The sequence below is a fragment of the Gopherus evgoodei genome, chromosome 1 (genome assembly GCF_007399415.2).
Source record: "Gopherus evgoodei ecotype Sinaloan lineage chromosome 1, rGopEvg1_v1.p, whole genome shotgun sequence".
Classification (NCBI taxonomy): Eukaryota; Metazoa; Chordata; order Testudines; family Testudinidae; genus Gopherus; species Gopherus evgoodei.
The window spans coordinates 312,964,790-312,984,656 of record NC_044322.1 but is presented as its reverse complement, the minus strand read 5'-3'; the positions used below and the strand labels follow the sequence as shown (position 1 = coordinate 312,984,656).

At 42.5% G+C, this 19,867-nt stretch overlaps 1 protein-coding gene across 35 annotated transcripts in view; it reads left to right on the top strand.

The window, feature by feature from the left end:
• The window catches only part of NRCAM (neuronal cell adhesion molecule), a 356,777-nt gene that overhangs the window by 263,910 nt on the left and 73,000 nt on the right, over positions 1 to 19,867 (top strand). For all 35 annotated transcript variants that reach the window (XR_003998518.1, XR_003998516.1, XR_003998517.1 and 32 more), the window contains 2 exons: positions 18,190 to 18,333; positions 19,659 to 19,770. Coding sequence is in view for 32 of the 35 variants with exons in the window: in XM_030548968.1 (XP_030404828.1) it covers positions 18,190 to 18,333; positions 19,659 to 19,770 (256 nt within the window). In the remaining 3 variants the exon portion in view is untranslated. The remainder of the gene's footprint in view (positions 1 to 18,189; positions 18,334 to 19,658; positions 19,771 to 19,867) is intronic.

The following is a 19,867-nucleotide window of genomic DNA, read 5'->3' as shown; positions in this document are numbered from 1 at the left end:
ACTCCACTCTCACCCAGTTGTTCAACTCTCCCTTCTATCCTTGATTATTCCAGTCTTCCTCCTCTGGTAATCAGAATCTATCTCCCACCTCTATTGCATACTGATGAGTCACTGATATCTTTGGAAGTTCCAGATCTCTCTCACTCCTTAGCAGGATTCTGTCCCCTCCTCCACCATCCTTCTTCCCTTAGCAGCTGCAAATATTTAACTGGGAGTTTAGCTGACTACTGCAGTGCAAAGTGTAACTAAATGACAGGGCATCTGAGGGAGTGCAGAAGATAAATGGAGGCAAGTGACAGAGTGCTACATTTACGAATTCTGCAACTTCTAAAAGGAAAATATTCCAGTTTAAAATAGCTGAAGCCAGTCTGTGGGATTTGCAAATGCAGCATGCCCTCTTTTTCACTTGGCATAGTAAATACTCATTTGGGCGGGGCCCCACTTGCTTCCAGTTGAATTTTTAATGTATCATTGTAAAATTATTAAACTAAAGCAGGTGGTTGGGTTGCAGGGCTGTGCAGGGAGAGCTACCCCAGTGGCACCATTTCAAAGCAAAACTGCTATATTTGAATTTCAAAGACCTTCTGTCACCATAGATCCCATGATGCACCTCCTGTGGCCCAATCATCTGTTTGCAGTGGTTTAGTTTTCTACTGGAAAACACAACTGGGAGATGCTTAATGCTTCCGGCTTTGTTTTCCTATTATAGTCAGACAAGGGATGGGGCAGTTTGAAGACAGAGCCTCTCACCAGTGCTTCAGTTAAAGGAAAGGTCCTAACATCAAGGAGTGAGATAGAGGAGAAGGAGAGGGAGAAAGCTGAAAGGCAACTTCATGCAAAAAAGGGGGAAAATAGTGGGTGCTTAAAAAAATTAATCAAAAAAGAGTCTGTTACCTGGTGTAAACATCTTTTTTAGAAGAAATAAATTTTAGTTCATGTTTAGTTAATGATCACATTTTTAAGAAGAAAACAATTGTATAATTACAGTAATTTGCTGGAATGATAAAGGCCTAATCTTGTAATGCTTATTCTCATGAGTAATCTTTTTATGAGTGGTCCCGCTGAGGTCAAATACGATAACTCGCATGAGTAAGGGCGTCCAGTTCAGACCCTGACTCTGCTTTGCCTTGTGCTTCCATTAACACTTGAGTTCTGCACTATTCATACTTCTGCACAGTCTTTACTGTTTTATGGTTTAAATGTTCAACCTGTGTTTACACAAGGGAAATCATGCATAAAGTGCCTCAACTTTTAAGGAAGTAACTATCCAAATTAATTGGGAAGGGAATCACTGACATAACTGGACTTCAGAAAGATACTTGCAATACTGCACAAGAGACTAATTTATTGATTCAGTGGTTTGTAGTACAGGCTGAGCTATTAAATATTAAACACACTTCAAAATTAGAGGACATAGTGTACTGAAAGAAACTGATTATCTTCACTTGATATGTTCTTTACATGCTTATATCATTTTTTTCACATTAAAATGATTTTTTTATTCAGTCTCTCTTTGTAATCACATAATATGTTGAATTGAAGACAGAAAAGGATAACCTTTGGTCTCTGTTCATGATTATGTTTCATAATCCTTGGTTAGGAAAATTCTTAGTTATTATTTTCCCTGAATTTTTACACATGCACATGCACTCTGCTGGTCCGAGCCGCATGAGTGTGAGATGGAGGCTACTGGGCTCTGATATTCTGGATTAGACCAGTCCCATAGGAAAATGAGATGGGCTGTCAGTGTCAGCATGCACTCCCCACTCCAGCCATCATTCCTGCTGGAGTTATGCAGATGGGCCACGATCTGGCCTAATGAATATAAAATGATGAAATACATTGAAGCTGGATTTTATTTACTGCATACAGTGTACCCAGTGGACAGTGGTTGCTGGTGCCCAAAATATGTGGTGGGGCTGCAGGTAACAATCTGTCACCCTATAGCCTCAACTTCCTGACATCCCCTGTAGGTTGATACTATCTTCAGAGTGAGAACCTGGGGTACCAGTGAGGGAGGTTTCAGGGAACTGTTTTTCAGGCGAATAAGGAAGGGTTGGTGTGGGAAGAAAGAAGAAGATAAAAGGGCACTCTCTTCCGTCTTCTGTCCTCTCTCTCATAGAATGAAAAATTGTGCTGGCTTACAGTAAAGGGCAAGATGAGAGAAAACAGTATTTATTCTTCTTAACATTATGTCCCCTTGTTGTTCTCTCCCAGTCCCAACCTCTGCCCCTCCAATCTAGCTCATACCAAATCACCTCTCAGCTACTGTCTTCACCACTTTGCACATCAACTACCAGTTCAAGCACACCCTCATTCACCAAGTAACTTCTTTATTCCCTTCTCTCAACCCTGCAAACCTGCCCCTTCCACTGCCCAGCTCAGAACTACTCCAAGTCCTGCTTAACTCCCTTCAGCACTTACCCTATTCCTCCAAAGCACAAAATCCAACTACAGGCCAAGAGCTTTTCTGTCCTGATTTCCCCACAGAACATATGCAATTAAAACAACACCTTGAGTAAACCCACCAAAAATACTCTCTTCCCATAATATAGTCTAAATACATAATGTGACATTTAGCCACTTTGATCAAAGGTCTGAGAAAGTAGATTTACACAAAGCCCTAAGGAGCTACAGATTTTGGTTACAATGGACAATGGAGAACATTCGGGGCTCTCAACCATCAGCTCGTAGACATTTAAATCTAGGCACCATTACTCAGAATCATCAGTCTTAAACCTCGGGGTAGTATGTAGGAGAGAGGCAGCCTTTCAAGTTTCCAGGCCCAACTATGTAGAGTGAATTATACATTGTCACAGGGTTCACTCCTAGCAGGTGGCACCTCCCACTGGCGGCTTTGGGAATTAGATCCTACCAGGTGCTGCACCTGGGATAGTTTACCTTGAAGGACTTTGATACCCCAGAAGGGGAAGACCAGAGTGACCTGGCCAGAGGGCAAGTCACGAAGAGTACACTGCAACTCCTGGAGTGATATTGTCCACTCTCACCCTGCAGCCTATGTGTGAAGAGATCTCCTCTGGCTGTCTCCTCTGGCTCTTCTTGCTCAAGCTCCCCCATCATGAGGAGCAATCCGCATTTCTCCTTGATAGTGTCCTGATACTCACTTCACTGCAATTCTAAATCCTCTACAGCTTCTTGTAAAGTATCCTTGGCTGTTCCTAATTTCTCCTGCAGCATCTTTACTCCGCAGAATCCCCCAGCTCCCTTTTCCTCAGGGTCTAAGTTCCCATCATAGCCTCCTTTACTTCTGTGTTCGTTCCTTTGTCTGTTTGGGCCGTCTCCATCCCAATCATTTTACCTTCTGACCCCTTTTTTCCTGTCTCACTGGCATCCATGCTATCCCCTTTGCTACCCCATCCTTTCTTAACAGGGCAATGCCTTCTTATATGGCCGATCTTGTGGAACCCAAACCAAACCTTTTTCCTTGCCTCATCAGCCAGCCATACTTTGTCCTTATTTTATCTAGTCCCCTCTCCTGGGCTTCACCTTACAGCTCATATATGGGTATGTCCTCCTTAGGTGCCCCTGCTGACCACAGGCAAAACAAGCCCCTTCCTTTCCTGTTCTCCACACAGGTTGGACTCTTTGGGGCTTCCTTCCCCATACTAGTAGGGGCACTGTCTTTTCAGGTGTCCCCTTCACTTGCAGGCATGCCACTCCTTTGGCCAGGCCTCTGCCCTCCTGGCCCTGGTACCTAGCGTGACTAGACAGCAAGTGTGAAAAATCAGGACGGGGGTGAGGGGTAATAGGATCCTATATAAGAAAAAGACCCAAAAATCGAGACTGTCCCTATAAAATCGCGACATCTGGTCACCCTACTGGTACCTCTTTTCCACACTCTGCAGCATCTTCTAATTTCTTCCTGCATGAGCTTAAATAAATACAGTGCTGTTCAGCCAGCTGTGTCAAATAGTTTTGCAGGTAACAATGTGCCTCCCGCTGTCTCTGCTCATTCTCCAGCAGCTACCTCAGCAAGATCTGGATCCATTCTGGCTGTTTGTCAGTCCTCATCTGCAGGGGCGAAGACTCTGGAGTCCAGGCTGGGAGGGTATAAGTGCCTTCATCAAAAAAGGCTTCCACACACTGTGACACCTTTTTCTCTTTCCTTTTTTTCTGTTATTGCCTCCCATACTCCCGTTGTATCAGGGCTAACTACCTTATACTGTCCTTCATGGTCCACCACAATCTCTTACACAATCTCTTTTACAAAGGGTAATTGCCTGTCTGCATTCTCCACCAAACTGTGGAGGGGTCACCACTGCAGGTGACACCTCCTCCTGACGGCTCTGGGGATTAGCTCCTTCCAGGTGCTGCACCCTCCTCTGTTAGGCTCTTCACCCATCATTATCTCCCACCCTGTGGCCTCTCTCACTCCAGGGGTTGCAGCTTCCTCTTAGTGACTCAGCCCTCTGGCCAAATCACTGAGGTCCTCCCCTTCTGGGGTATCAAAGTCTTCCAAGGCAAACTGTCCCAGGCAGTCCACTCTCTGCTATGTGGTCCACGCCACTTCCCCAGTGGCTGGTAGGGGAACCTGGGCCTTCACTGTACTCCAGGTTCCAGCTCAGGGGCCCTTTCAGCAGCAGTCAGGGTCTGCCCCATCCCATACCTTGTTGCATTTCCCCTGTGCCTTTCCTATCTTTCTGTCTCTCCCACCTCTCTGGTTTACCAGCCCAAACTCCTTCCAACCAGGGAGCAACTGTAGGCTTCCTATCTCTATAGCCCCAAACACACCTCTCTTCTCCCAGAAAGTGACTGCAGACTATCTCCCTGCCATCTCTTTGTGCTCTCAGATCTTGGGCTTTATACAGGCCCTTCCTCTTCCTGTCCAGCTGAACATCATGTCTAATTAATCCCATCTTCCTGGCTTCTCCAGGTGCAGCCTAGGCAGCTAATTGGCCTATCTGGCCACTTTGACCCTTTCAGGCCTTAAGTGGGTGGATACCCCATCATATACCTGTGTCATGTCTTGAATTGTAAGTACAGTCTTTACGTAATGTAAATGTAACATTCATTGCAGCCACAACCTATATGCAGGAGAACACCCACATCCAGCACTAGCTGTAGCTTTTGGGTGGTCTTCAAATTTAGTTTCAGGTAGAGCATGTGAGAAACCTGGAGGTCCCAAAAATATGGATTACTCTGGTTATGATGCCATCTTGATTCAGCCAGTTACCAACTGAATTTACTTAAATCTAATAAGCACTAGAACATTCTTCTCTTATGCTTTATTTGGTATTTACTGTCTTGTCCCCACTCTGTCCTTGCAAATATGGCTAATAAAATGCATAGTGTCACCACAATTATGCAAATAATTAACTATGATGCTATTTGACTGTTATGGTTTCAACCTCCTTCAGCAATACCGGATCATACATTTATAACTTTAACTAGGGAAATGACTGATAAGTAATGGATATGATTGCAGCTTTTACATATTGGTTATGAATGTGATCCTCTGGAGGATGAGGCATATACGATGAAATAAATAACATTACTTTTAGCATTAATGACTATAAGACAGATGATGTTTTGATTGTTCTAAAACTTGCAAAGCCTTCATGAAGACCAACAGCATTTTGTATGAAGGCTAGACAGGGGCCAAGTATTTCAATTCATGTCAATAAGAAAGACTGCTTATCATTATTATATTATCTCAGCAGAAACAACAACAGGATCTACTGTGTCTTTAGAATATGCTCATGTGTTTGTTATCTCTGGTAGGTCTTCAGCATCATCTGCTAGGGATCACGTTTATAAGACCTGTGATTGATATGCACCATAATGTTTACATTCACTGCAAAATGTGCATAAGCTATGAGAAATATTTTTGACAATCTGGGCTCTACAGTTATGATGAAATATGTTCAGTGTCAACATTCATATCAAGAATTTGTTTCTTTGAATGATTAATTTTCTACCCTGATTCAAAATTATACCACAACAGCTTTTAAAAAAAGATGAATAAGAGATTGTGAATTATCACAGTTTAACGACATTTTCTTCTGTTATGCTGTTAGTATCATGCATCGAGTGTAAGTATACCATTCTGAGTCCCAACCCTATCTTACTGGACTTTATTTGGGGGTTGAAAAAATAAAAATTAATTTCTGAAAGGTTTATCAGAAATCATACCTGCTCACTTTAAAAGCATGTCAAATGGTTGCTCTTGATTCATAAATGTACTGTGTTAAAGAAGATTTTGGCATCTAAAGGCACTTAGAGTAATTAATTTTGCTATTCCATCCCAAAGAGAAATTCTTCTTCACTTTTACTGTGTATTGTTTATGATATCTTATTGATCAAAGTAAGATTACACTCCAAGATGAGCAAAAAGACAAGCTGTACATATTGTCATTGATATGTGAAAAAGCAGTCAGGTTACTGTGTTCCTTTTACTTCTAGTACATTGGGTTAGCTTTTAGCTCAAGGGAGTCTCCAACACAGCATCTGAGCATGTCATCAACATACTTGTTATCACCTTCACTATCAAATAGAAACACAATTAGCAGCCTACCCTACAAAATATGGTTGTGTTCCAAGTAGCATATTTCTGACAATAATTTGTGTAGTATCCTGGGCCTGCATTGCACTTTACAGGCAAATAAAAGACAAGGACCCTGCTGTGGAACTAACAGTTTAAATAAACATTTCTTAGAATATTTAATACCTGCTGTTCTGAGACATTACTATTTGGTGGCTTCTTCATTTCAGACATGGAAATCATAGAATCATAGAATATCAGGGTTGGAAGGGACCTCAGGAGGTCATCTAGTCCAACCCCCTGCTCAATGCAGGGCCAATCCCCAACTAAATCATCTCAGCCAGGGCTTTGTCAAGCCTGACCTTAAAAACCTCTAAGGAAGGAGATTCCACCACCTCTCTAGGTAACCTATTCCATATGAGGAAGTCACTCAGTGATTCTGGGAACACTCAATGGCTTGACCATTATCATATTATTATTGGTAATAGTAATAATTAATAAATCATAAATTCATAGAAACCAGAGATGGAAAAATACATCTTAGGCCATCCAGCCCATCTCCATCCTTGGGGTTATTCTCTAATGGACATCTATTACGTGTTTGACTAGTCGATTGTTAAATATGCCAGGCAATGTAACTGCTTCCCTTTCCTTGGCAAGACTGTTCAACAGCATTTTAGGCCCTGATCCAAAGCCCATTGAAATCAATGGACAGACTTCAATTGACTTCAGTAGGCTTTAATTCAGGCTCTAATATTTCATTGTCAGGGATTTTTTTCTTGGTAATCAGGGTAAAATTTTCTTCTTTTCTTCTTTTGACTGCTAGTTATCTACATTTATATGCACTGGACATGCAGTGTACTCAACTAACTGTTGCTCTGAGAATCATAAATCTGAGCTTCCTGAATTTTGTACATATACAATCTAAAGAGTAAATACACCTCATCAGAAAAGTTAGAAATTTCAATGAGAAATGGCAAAACCAATTCCATGGAATTTTTTTTTTCTGTTTTTCACCCAACTCTAACCAGAACGTTGCTTTTAATCAGTTGTATCTATAATGTTGTATTTACCTTTTTAAAAAAAATAGAATGGCACTACTAGGGCCAATGTAATAACCATATTATTGTAAGAAATTCCCAGTGCTATTTAGGAGATAGGCGACATCATGCAAAACTGGAACTGGATGTGCAGTCTAATAATGAAGATAGATTCAGTTCAACATAGGGGAGACTTATGGTGTGGAATGACTAGCTAAGATGAAGAGAGTGTCTGACATAATATGGAGCTTTCTTTGTATTTGAACGTGCTGTATTTATTTGCATATTTGGAGAAGCACATAGAAAGCAGGTTCTGCATACAGAAAGCAAATATGCACCTAAGGATACTGCAAATATTGGGAGTGGGAAAGCATTCAGGTTTCAGTCCTGCAAATACGTAACGTCACAGATAATGTTCAGTAATGTTGTGGGAGCAAAATGTGGGCTTGTCAGGGACAGATATTTACGAGTTTGTCTAGAGCAGCAGAATTCCCCGAGCAAGTCCTGATCATTCCTTTAGCAGAAAGTTGCACACTATGTTTAAACAATATGCAGCTTCCTGCTGCTTTTACTCTCACTGTTTCTAACTCAGATTTTGTCTAACATGCCAATAATTCATGTTCTGTTTGTGAACAAAAGTCATGATTCTGCTTGAGGTCAGTGGTCTATCCACATGGATCAGATTGCAGGATTGGGGTTTAAGTCCATAGATTCACTGAAGTTCTAAAAAGTAGCCAGCTTTTAGATAAGAATGCAAAAAACAGTCAGATTTGACTGTTCTTTCCACACACTGACATCTCAAACACATCAGAATGGAATTTTAACAACTCCCACCCCACCACACCCTTCTCACACAAGTTAACTTTTGAACTGAGTCTTAATGTAAGAAATTTCATTCGAAAAAGTAATTGGTGAGGAAAGTTATAAGCAACAGAAAATGGCACATATATTAAAAGTGGCTTTTCAATGCTACCTATAGCATCATTGTCATAAAAGTGTAAAAATGAGCTTATTTTCAGTTGCTTCCTTCCAGAGTGGTGAACATGATTTACAAATTATCAAATAATGTAACAAAACTGTTCTTAAAAGGCAAATCCTTCCTCTTGCTTGCAAAAAATAGTTCATTTCCAAAAATAATGTCATCTATTTTATGTGCTACTGCTACATCTTTGTAAGTCTGTGGTAATTGCCCAAAGACAATTAACTGTTGATGAACACAGTAAAGGAATCATAAGTTTCATGAATATTACAGAAGCTCCTAAATTATATGCCAGTAGAGTCAATCTTTGATTAAACAAATTTCTAAATTAATCACACAGAATATACATATTCCATGTAAAGATTTGTTTTAAGTACACGGGTGTGTAAACTGATGTGGTTTGCCAGTCAACTCAAAGTACTTCATTCTGTAAAAGTGATCTACACTGGCAGAAATATGTGCCTGAAAAAGTTCTTTTGCAGGATCAGGGCCTAGCACAGTAGATATGCCGTTGGAGATTATATTGAGACCTTGTTTAAGCATTTAATTTCAAATGGGGATTTGTTTCACTTTGTGAGTTTGAAATGTCCTCATAAAATTAAGATCTTTGACATAGCATGTGAACATGGGAAATAGCATGGCTCCTTCACATTTTTAGTAGGGCCAGTATTGGCAACCACAATTGCCAACTTTCACATGGTAAATAAGCACCCTGACGTTCACAATAAGCCAAGAATCGAGTTAATCCCATTTCAAAACAAGGCCAGAACAAGCCAATCCCTAAGAATCCAACACTTTATGTGACTAGATCCACCCTGGCATGCAGTCTGGGACTGTGGTAGGCCCGTTGTGCACCCCGACCGTCTCCCTCCTTTGCCCCTGCTTTTCCCCCCTTGCCCCTGCTTGCCAGGAGCCGATCAAAAAAAACAAAGCAACAAGCTACAAGACTAACAACCTACAAGCCAAAAACTAGCCAACAAGCAACTCACAAGCCAATTAAGCCAAAAACAAGCCACATTTCTGCATTTTTTCCATGGGTTTGGCATGTCTGTGGGCAACATGTTTTGAATCAGGAGTACTTAGTAGTACAGAGAGTACAGGCAAGGGTTGATGTTGTGAACAACCAAGCAACCAGATAGTTAAGTCAGTTGAAATATAGGTGATGGGCAGAATTAAGGTTAAAGGGGTCTTGAAATAGAATATGAGAAGACTGGGAGCTTTTGATACAAAAGGAAGCAAAGCAAAGGCGATTACCCCCAACAACAGAGTGATGGTGGCCCAGAAATAGGAATGGAGGTGGACTGGGCTTGAGAAGGAAACCATTCTTGAGCCAGGAATTGGATAAGAAAAATGTATTTAGAAAATGATTTAGTTAAATTGATGCAATTTCCTTGTGTAAACTAAGCCTTGGAATCAGAGTGAGGTGAGAGCCATTTGAGCAGAGGAAAGTGGGTCATAATGAGAAACAGAACTGGACCAGAGATATTTCTAGTCTACTATCTTGTCTGTCACAGTTGTCAGTATCAGATGTTTTAGTATAAGGTGCAAGGAAAACAACCCATAATAGGCAGTTGTGAAATAAACTATATGGGAAATTAATTCCTAATCCCTTTCAGTTAGAAGTTAGGTTATGCCCTTAAGCATGAAGATTTAGATCATTTAAAAAAAATCCTTACTAATTTAACAGTGGATGTTCTTATTATGGTTTTTTTTTACTTCTCTTCAGCCGTTGGCCTTAATTATATCTTTGACAATGCATTCTTTGGGCTTAATTATGCTCTCAAATTCACAGATAATATCAGGGGATGTAGACCCGGGAGATACTGCCAAAAATGTGATGTCTGCAAATACATTAAAACTGTAGTTTTGTGTATTTATATGCAACAAAATTTAATAGGCTAGATTCTATTTATTGTGGTTATGCAGGGATAACTGAGCAATATTTGGTCCAGTAACTTCAATAATATGTCTGTCTTTTACTCGGCATTATATATTTCATCTCATAGCATCCCATGCCACTTCTAGAACTCAGCAACTGTTTAATACCATGCAGCAGCACTACAGAACAGTTTAGAACTGGCAGTGGTTTAGTACTCATTCAGAGGAAAGAGTGCCACCTGCTGAATCACTAACACCACTTCCATAAATGCTACTAGCTTGTTCACAAAGAACTCCTATCCAGTAATGCATCTTACCTATTATAGTTTAATTTGAGGTAATTTTCATGTGGAGAAAGCTATCTTTTATTTTATATTTTTATGTTTTTAGACATATTTATGGTTAAGAATAGCAGTGTCATAAACAGATAGCTAAGGGTTAATGTCTCTTTCACCTGAAACACCTGACCAGAGAACCAATCAGGAAACCGGATTTTTTCAACTTTGGGTGGAGGGAAGTGTGTCTCTGAGTCTTTTGTCTGTCTGCCTGTTTCCTCTGAGCTTTGGAGAAGTAGTTCTATTTTCTAGTCTTCTGTTTCTAAGTGTAAGGACAAAGAGATCAGATAGTAAGTTCTATGGTTTCTTTTCTTTGGTATTTGCATGAATATAAGTGCTGGAATGCTTTGATTTGTATTCTTTTTGAATAAGGCTGTTTATTCAATATTCTTTTAAGCAATTGACCCTGTGTTGTATCATCTTAATACAGAGAGAACATTTTGTATTTTTTCTTTCTTTTTTTATATAAAGTTTTCTTTTAAGACCTGTTGGAGTTTTCCTTTACTTCAGGGAAATTAAGTCTGTACTCACCAGGGAATTGGTGGGAGGAAGAAATCAAGGGGAGAGCTGTGTGTTGGATTGCTAGCCTGATTCGGCATTTCCTCTGGGTGAAGAGGAAAGTGCTTTTGTTCCAGGATTGGGAACGGAGAGGGGGAATCACTCTGCGTAGTTTCACAGAGCTTGTGTCTGGGTATCTCTCCAGGAGCATCTGGAGGGGGGAAGGGAAAAAGGATTATTTCCCTTTGTTGTGAGACTCAAGGGATTTGGGTCTTGGGTCCCCAGGGAAGGTTTTTCAGTGGGACCAGAGTGCCCCAAAACACTCTAATTTTTTGGGTGGTGGCAGCAGTACCAGGTCCAAGCTGGTAACTAAGCTTGGAGGTTTTCATGCTAACCCCCATATTTTGGACGCTAAGGTCCAGAATCTGGGAATAAGGTTATAACATGGTGGCAGCGGTGGGATATAGACAGAATCCAGAAGCCAGTAGGAATATTATATTTTTCTTTTCTCTGCTAAGGGCTTTTTAGCAGAGAGAAACAGTTTGGTTTTAAAAGGGAACCAGAGAGAATTTTTTTTTCTGCTCTCTAGCAGTTGTGGTTTGCATATTAAGCGAGAAGACTGTTAAGGGTCTTTTGTCATGCAATAGCCCTCCCATTAGGAGGCAAGTACCAGCACTTATATGCATGCAGATAAAGTGGTTTTTCTGGTTTCCCTTAACTGAACATTAGCTAGAGAGAGAAAAGGAAAAAAGCACTGTTGCTAGGCAGACTTCAGGAGGCAACAGAGAGCCTGCAGTTCAGAAAATAAACACCGGAGGGCACCCCAACACAAGAAAACAGGAACCATGACTTCTAAGGCAAAGATTGACGCCGAAGAACAAATCAAAGACGCTGAACACAGGCGACAGATGGAGATGAAAGAAAAGGAAGAAAGCCTCAAACTGGCAGCCTTCCAAAGAGAACAGGCAGCCCAAGAGGCAGCACACAAAAGAAAACTAGAAGAAGAAGAGGTGGCCCACCGAAGGAAGCAAGCAGAAGAGTTGGCCCACAGAAGGAAGCAAGAAGAAGAAGAGGTGGCCCACCGCCGAGAAATGGAAAAACAACAAAAAGAAAATGAAGAGAAGGAAAAACAGAGAAAACATGAACTGGACTTGGCAAAAGCTGGGCTGCATGTGCCAGCCAACCCTAACAACCCGGCGCCAAGTCTTGCTCCACAGCACAGGAAATTTCCCACCTACAAGGCAGGTGATGACACCGAGGCCTTCTTGGAAAATTTTGAAAGAGCCTGTCTTGGGTACAGCATCCCCGAAGACCAGTACATGGTAGAATTAAGGCCACACCTCAGTGGACCTTTAGCAGAGGTGGCAGCTGAAATGCCCAAGCCGCAAATGAATGACTATAAACTTTTTCAAACCAAGGCCAGATACAGGATGGGGATAACCCCAGATCATGCCCGTCGGCGCTTCAGAACCCAAAAATGGAAACCAGAGGTGTCATTTCCCAAACACGCCTACTACATTGCAAAAAACTATGAGGCCTGGTTAACAGGAAACAACATTCAAACCTTGGAAGAAGTGAACCTCCTCATACAAATGGAGCAGTTCTTGGATGGTGTTCCTGAAGACATCACACGGTACATACAAGATAGAAATCCCAAAACTATCGCTGAGGCGGGGGAGATTGGAGCCAAATGGATGGAACTGGCAGAAAGCAAAAAAGCTACTGTCAAGGGGAACGATTACCCCAGGGGGCACACAGACCATAAACCCTACAACCGAGGACAGCCAAAGACCCTCCATACCACCCAAGTAAAGCCACAGATACCCTACTCTTCAACCTCACCAGTCTCCAGTAACTCACCTCGGCCCAGTGACCCATCAGATGGAAGATGCTTTAAGTGTAATGAACTGGGACATATCAAGGCCAACTGTCCCAAGAACACCATGCGAGTGCAATTCATTACACCACCATCACCCCAAAGATCCCCAGGCCCAGATGCCTCTCAAATACCCTTGGAGCGAAGGGAAAATTTGAGAGTGGGCGGAAAGAAGGTTACTGCGTGGAGAGACACGGGGGCACAAGTGTCAGCTATCCACCAATCCTTCGTTGACCCCAAATTCATCAACCCAAAGGCCAAAGTTACCATTTACCCCTTCATGTCACAAGCTGTAGACTTGCCTACAGCTGAACTGCCTGTCCAGTACAAAGGCTGGTCAGGAATGTGGACTTTTGCAGTCTATGACAATTATCCTATCCCCATGCTACTGGGGGAAGACTTGGCCAACCAAGTGAAGCGGGCCAAGAGAGTGGGAATGGTTACCCGTAGCCAAACCAGGCAAGCTTCCAGACCCATTCCTGTTCCTGAGCCGTCCACAGACGCCCCGTCTGTGTTACCAGAGACCCAGACAGAGGTAGTGGACCCGGATTCCATGCCTACCACTGAAACAGCCACAGCATCTCCAGTACCAGGCCCGGAACTGGAACAGCAACCAGCACCAGCAAGTGCAACCACATCTTCAAACTCAACGCCAGTGGGCGCCAGCGAGCCAAAACTGGCAGAAACAACAGACAGCCATACCCAAAAGGCTCAGCCAGAGCCTGAAATACCCTCAGGTGCACCAGCGGAGAGTGGTTCACCAGCAACGGAAACAACCCCATCACCTACATCGCTTCCAGAGGGACCAAGCCCAAGTCCACAGTCTGAGGAAGAACTGGTGACCCCAGCCTCAAGGGAACAGTTCCAGGCTGAGCAGGAAGCAGATGACAGCCTTCAGGAAGCGTGGGCGGCGGCACGGAGCACCCCACCGCCTCTCAGCTCTTCTAATCGATCCCGGTTTGTTATAGACCAAGGACTTTTATACAAGGAAATTCTTTCTGGTGGACACCGGGAAGAATGGCAGCCGCAAAAACAGTTGGTGGTTCCAACTAAGTACCGGGAGAAGCTCTTAAGCTTAGCCCATGATCATCCCAGTGGCCATGCTGGGGTGAACAGAACCAAGGACCGGTTGGGGAAGTCCTTCCACTGGGAGGGGATGGGCAAGGATGTTGCCAAGTATGTCCGGTCTTGTGAGGTATGCCAAAGAGTGGGTAAGCCTCAAGACCAGGTCAAGGCCCCTCTCCAGCCACTCCCCATAATTGAGGTCCCATTTCAGCGAGTAGCTGTGGATATTCTGGGCCCTTTCCCAAAAAAGACGCCCAGAGGAAAGCAGTACGTACTGACTTTAGTGGACTTTGCTACCCGATGGCCAGAAGCAGTAGCTCTAGGCAACACCAGGGCTAACACTGTGTGCCTGGCCCTAACAGACATCTTTGCCAGGGTAGGTTGGCCCTCTGACATCCTTACAGATTCAGGGTCTAATTTCCTGGCAGGGACCATGGAAAAACTGTGGGAAACTCATGGGGTGAATCACTTGGTTGCCACCCCGTACCACCATCAAACCAATGGCCTGGTGGAAAGGTTCAATGGAACTTTGGGGGCCATGATAAGAAAATTCATCAACGAATTCTCCAATAATTGGGACCTAGTGTTGCAGCAGTTGCTGTTTGCCTACAGGGCTGTACCACATCCCAGTTTAGGGTTTTCACCATTTGAACTGGTGTATGGTCACGAGGTTAAGGGGCCATTACAGTTGGTGAAGCAGCAATGGGAGGGGTTTACGCCTTCTCCAGGAACTAACATTCTGGACTTTGTAAGCAACCTACAAAGCACCCTCCAACACTCTTTAGCCCTTGCTAGAGAGAACCTAAAGGATGCTCAAGAAGAGCAAAAGGCCTGGTATGACAGACATGCCAGAGAACGTTCCTTCAAGGTAGGAGACCAGGTTATGGTCTTGAAGGCGCAACAGGCCCATAAGATGGAAGCATCATGGGAAGGGCCATTCACGGTCCAAGAGCGCCTGGGAGCTGTAAACTACCTCATAGCATTTCCCAATTCCTCACTAAAGCCTAAAGTGTACCATGTTAATTCTCTCAAGCCTTTCTATTCCAGAGACTTACAGGTTTGTCAGTTTACAGTCCAGGGAGATGATGCTGAGTGGCCTGACGGTGTCTACTACGACGGGAAAAAAGACGGTGGCGTGGAAGAGGTGAACCTCTCAACCACCCTGGAACGTCTGCAGCGGCAACAAATCAAGGAGCTGTGCACTAGCTTCGCCCCATTGTTCTCAGCCACCCCAGGACGGACTGAACGGGCATACCACTCCATTGATACAGGTAATGCTCACCCAATCAGAACCCCACCCTACCGGGTGTCTCCTCATGCCCAAGCTGCTATAGAACGGGAGATCCAAAACATGCTACAGATGGGTATAATCCGCCCATCTACCAGTGCATGGGCATCTCCAGTGGTTCTGGTACCCAAACCAGATGGGGAAATACGCTTTTGCGTGGACTACCGTAAGCTAAATGCTGTAACTCGTCCGGACAACTATCCAATGCCACGTACCGATGAGCTATTGGAAAAGTTGGGACGTGCCCAGTTCATCTCTACAATAGACTTAACCAAGGGGTACTGGCAAGTACCGCTAGATGAACCTGCCAAGGAGAGGTCAGCATTCGTCACCCATGCGGGGGTGTATGAATTCAATGTCCTTCCTTTCGGCCTTCGAAATGCACCCGCCACCTTCCAGAGGCTGGTAGATGGTCTACTAGCTGGACTGGGAGAATTCGCAGTTGCCTACCTCGATGATGTGGCCATTTTTTCAGACTCCTGGCCCGAACACCTACTACACCTGGAAAAGGTCTTTGAGCGCATCAGGCAGGCAGGACTAACTGTTAAGGCCAAAAAGTGTCAAATAGGCCAAAACAGAGTAACTTACCTGGGGCACCAGGTGGGTCGAGGAACCATAAACCCCCTACAGGCCAAGGTGGATGCTATCCAAAAGTGGCCTGTCCCAAGGTCAAAGAAACAGGTCCAATCCTTCTTAGGCTTGGCCGGATACTACAGGCGATTTGTACCACACTACAGCCAAATCGCTGCCCCATTGACCGACCTAACCAAAAAGACCCAGCCAAATGCCGTTAAGTGGACTAATGAGTGTCAAAAAGCCTTTACCCAGCTTAAGGCAACGCTCATGTCTGACCCTGTACTCAGGGCCCCGAATTTTGACAAACCATTCCTAGTAACCACAGATGCATCTGAGCGTGGTATAGGAGCAGTGCTCATGCAGGAAGCAACAGATCACAACTTCCATCCTGTCGTGTTTCTCAGCAAGAAACTGTCTGAGAGGGAAAGTCACTGGTCAGTCAGTGAAAAGGAATGCTATGCCATTGTGTACGCCCTGGAAAAGCTACGCCCATATGTTTGGGGACGGCGGTTCCAACTACAAACTGACCATGCTGCACTAAAGTGGCTTCATACTGCCAAGGGGAACAACAAGAAACTTCTTCGTTGGAGTTTAGCTCTCCAAGATTTTGATTTTGAAATTCAACACATCACAGGAGCTTCTAACAAAGTTGCTGATGCACTCTCCCGTGAGAGTTTCCCAGAATCCAGTAGTTAAAAAGTGTTCTTAAAATGTAAAAGTCTGTTAGTTATATACTTAGTAGTATATGTAAAGGTGCATGTGTTGTATTAATCTGTTTATTTTCAAGTTCTAGAAGGAAATTGCCGCCAGTGAGCTTCCCCACTGTCTGCAATTTGGGGGGCGTGTCATAAACAGATAGCTAAGGGTTAATGTCTCTTTCACCTGAAACACCTGACCAGAGAACCAATCAGGAAACCGGATTTTTTCAACTTTGGGTGGAGGGAAGTGTGTCTCTGAGTCTTTTGTCTGTCTGCCTGTTTCCTCTGAGCTTTGGAGAAGTAGTTCTATTTTCTAGTCTTCTGTTTCTAAGTGTAAGGACAAAGAGATCAGATAGTAAGTTCTATGGTTTCTTTTCTTTGGTATTTGCATGAATATAAGTGCTGGAATGCTTTGATTTGTATTCTTTTTGAATAAGGCTGTTTATTCAATATTCTTTTAAGCAATTGACCCTGTGTTGTATCATCTTAATACAGAGAGAACATTTTGTATTTTTTCTTTCTTTTTTTATATAAAGTTTTCTTTTAAGACCTGTTGGAGTTTTCCTTTACTTCAGGGAAATTAAGTCTGTACTCACCAGGGAATTGGTGGGAGGAAGAAATCAAGGGGAGAGCTGTGTGTTGGATTGCTAGCCTGATTCGGCATTTCCTCTGGGTGAAGAGGAAAGTGCTTTTGTTCCAGGATTGGGAACGGAGAGGGGGAATCACTCTGCGTAGTTTCACAGAGCTTGTGTCTGGGTATCTCTCCAGGAGCATCTGGAGGGGGGAAGGGAAAAAGGATTATTTCCCTTTGTTGTGAGACTCAAGGGATTTGGGTCTTGGGTCCCCAGGGAAGGTTTTTCAGTGGGACCAGAGTGCCCCAAAACACTCTAATTTTTTGGGTGGTGGCAGCAGTACCAGGTCCAAGCTGGTAACTAAGCTTGGAGGTTTTCATGCTAACCCCCATATTTTGGACGCTAAGGTCCAGAATCTGGGAATAAGGTTATAACAAGCAGAACATGTTAACAGTTTGAGTTTCTATAATATTCTAAACTTCCCTCATCTTTATAAATTAATTTTCTTCTGGCATTAAGAAGGTGTTTTTTTCTTATCCCAATCATTACATATCTGCGTCTGTATCTTTGTTTGCCTGAATCTTAAATACATCAGTATATTTTTGTATGTTTTCCTCTTCAAATTACATGGATTATATGCTTTGGTGTTAATCATAAAAGAACAGTGGACAGTATCCAGTTTGCACTGAATAAATATAGAATCTGGATAACCCTCTAAATCACTTCATGATATAACGGTGAACCACTGAAGGGAAGTCTGGGAAGATGGAATCAAGAAATACTTCTGTCTTTCATAAGATTTCATTCCCTTCACAAATATAGTACTCATCATCCTAATAACAATTTAAGAAAGAATAAATACACTTTTTTTAACCCATATAGTTGCCCCAGAAGATCCTAGCAGAAAAGTAGATGGTGATACCATTATTTTCTCTGATGTGCAAGAAAGATCAAGTGCTGTTTATCAATGCAATGCCTCTAATGAATATGGATACTTGCTGGCAAATGCATTTGTGAATGTTTTGGGTAAGATCAATCTTTCATTTTTCATCTGTAATTTAAAAAAGAGTCGTTGATTAGTAAATTTTCCTGATATTGTTTAATTTAATCCAGACTTTCTGCAATGGTAAGTAACATAAAAATATTGCTGGTTAAGTCAACATAAATGTTAATAAAATAAATATTTTATATTACAAGTGATTATGAATACTAATCAAACCTCTATATTACACAGTTCTTTCTTCTCCTTCATATATGCTCTCTACAGAGCCCCACTGTAGGGGTTGCATGCCCAGCCATACAGCTACAGAACTTTTTTGAGTAGAGTGTGAGCATATCCCTTGAGACCTCACTCTATAGATGAAGAGCATAGATACCCTACTCACTCTAACTTCCTCCCTCCCTTCTGCTGAAGCAGGCATGAAAGTATCTTGTGCCCTTTGTCTGTTAAATCAGGCAAACAAAAATAGCTGTAAAGACTTAATTAGTACTAGGTTTAATGTTTCATTTTAACATTCTGTTAAAAAAATTGTTTTCTTGATCCACATAAGAACTGGGACTTCAAATAGTCATGAAAAAGGTAAAGGACAGTCAGCTAAAGCCTGCAACACCTTTAAGATCTTCTCAAAAAGGATCCAAAAGGATTTTAAGACACTGTTTCAGAAGCTGCTCTTGCAAGATGATCTGGTTATGCTTGAGTCAGGGAGACCTTCTCCTAAGAAGGTATCTCCATTCATGAGTAGTATGGCCTTCAGCGCCTCCCTGTGAGCTTAAGCTTGTTGTAAAATCTAAGTTGGAAAGAGGTCTCCTTGTAAAGCCCCACCATGAGGAAACAACATAATGAGTTCCAAAGATCAGAGTTCAGCAGATGAAGCCAAGGAAAGACCCTCTTTTATTGCAAAATGCCTCAGAGGAAAGGAAAGGTGCTTCACCAAAGAGTTTAACCCTAGATCCTGTTGTGTGCTGCTTCTTTGCACCCAGGGGTTGTAGAACATCCTAGTAATTGTGTGTTCAAATCAGTTATCTGCATTGAGGCACTGATATTTGGCCCAATGGACCTAGCTTTCTTTTTTTAAGCATTTTCTGACTTGAATTCTTTGAGTGAAGTCACATGCTTCAGTGCCTATCACTATTGCTCACTGAAAAACAAGAAGGAAGTATTTACTTGTAGCAGGGAGATTCCCCTGTATTACAGCTTCTACAGACTACCAGCAGCAGAGCTAGATAGAGACCCTAAGTCACCTCAGAGAGAGATGTAAATGTGTAATTTTATAGGCTACTCCTGATCTTCGTAATCAAATATGCCTTATATATAGATAAATAAAATAAAATGTGTTGTGTTGTCTTTTTAGCTGAGCCACCAAGAATTCTGACTCCTGCTAATAAATTATATCAAGTAATTGCAAACAATCCTGCGTTGCTAGATTGTGCTTTTTTTGGTTCACCTGTGCCTGAGATTGAATGGTAAGTCATTGTGTATAAGTACTTCTGAAGAGGCATACACTTTCCTTGAAAGCAATCATTTAAATGTTTTTGTTATTCTGTATTTCTTTTTCTAAAA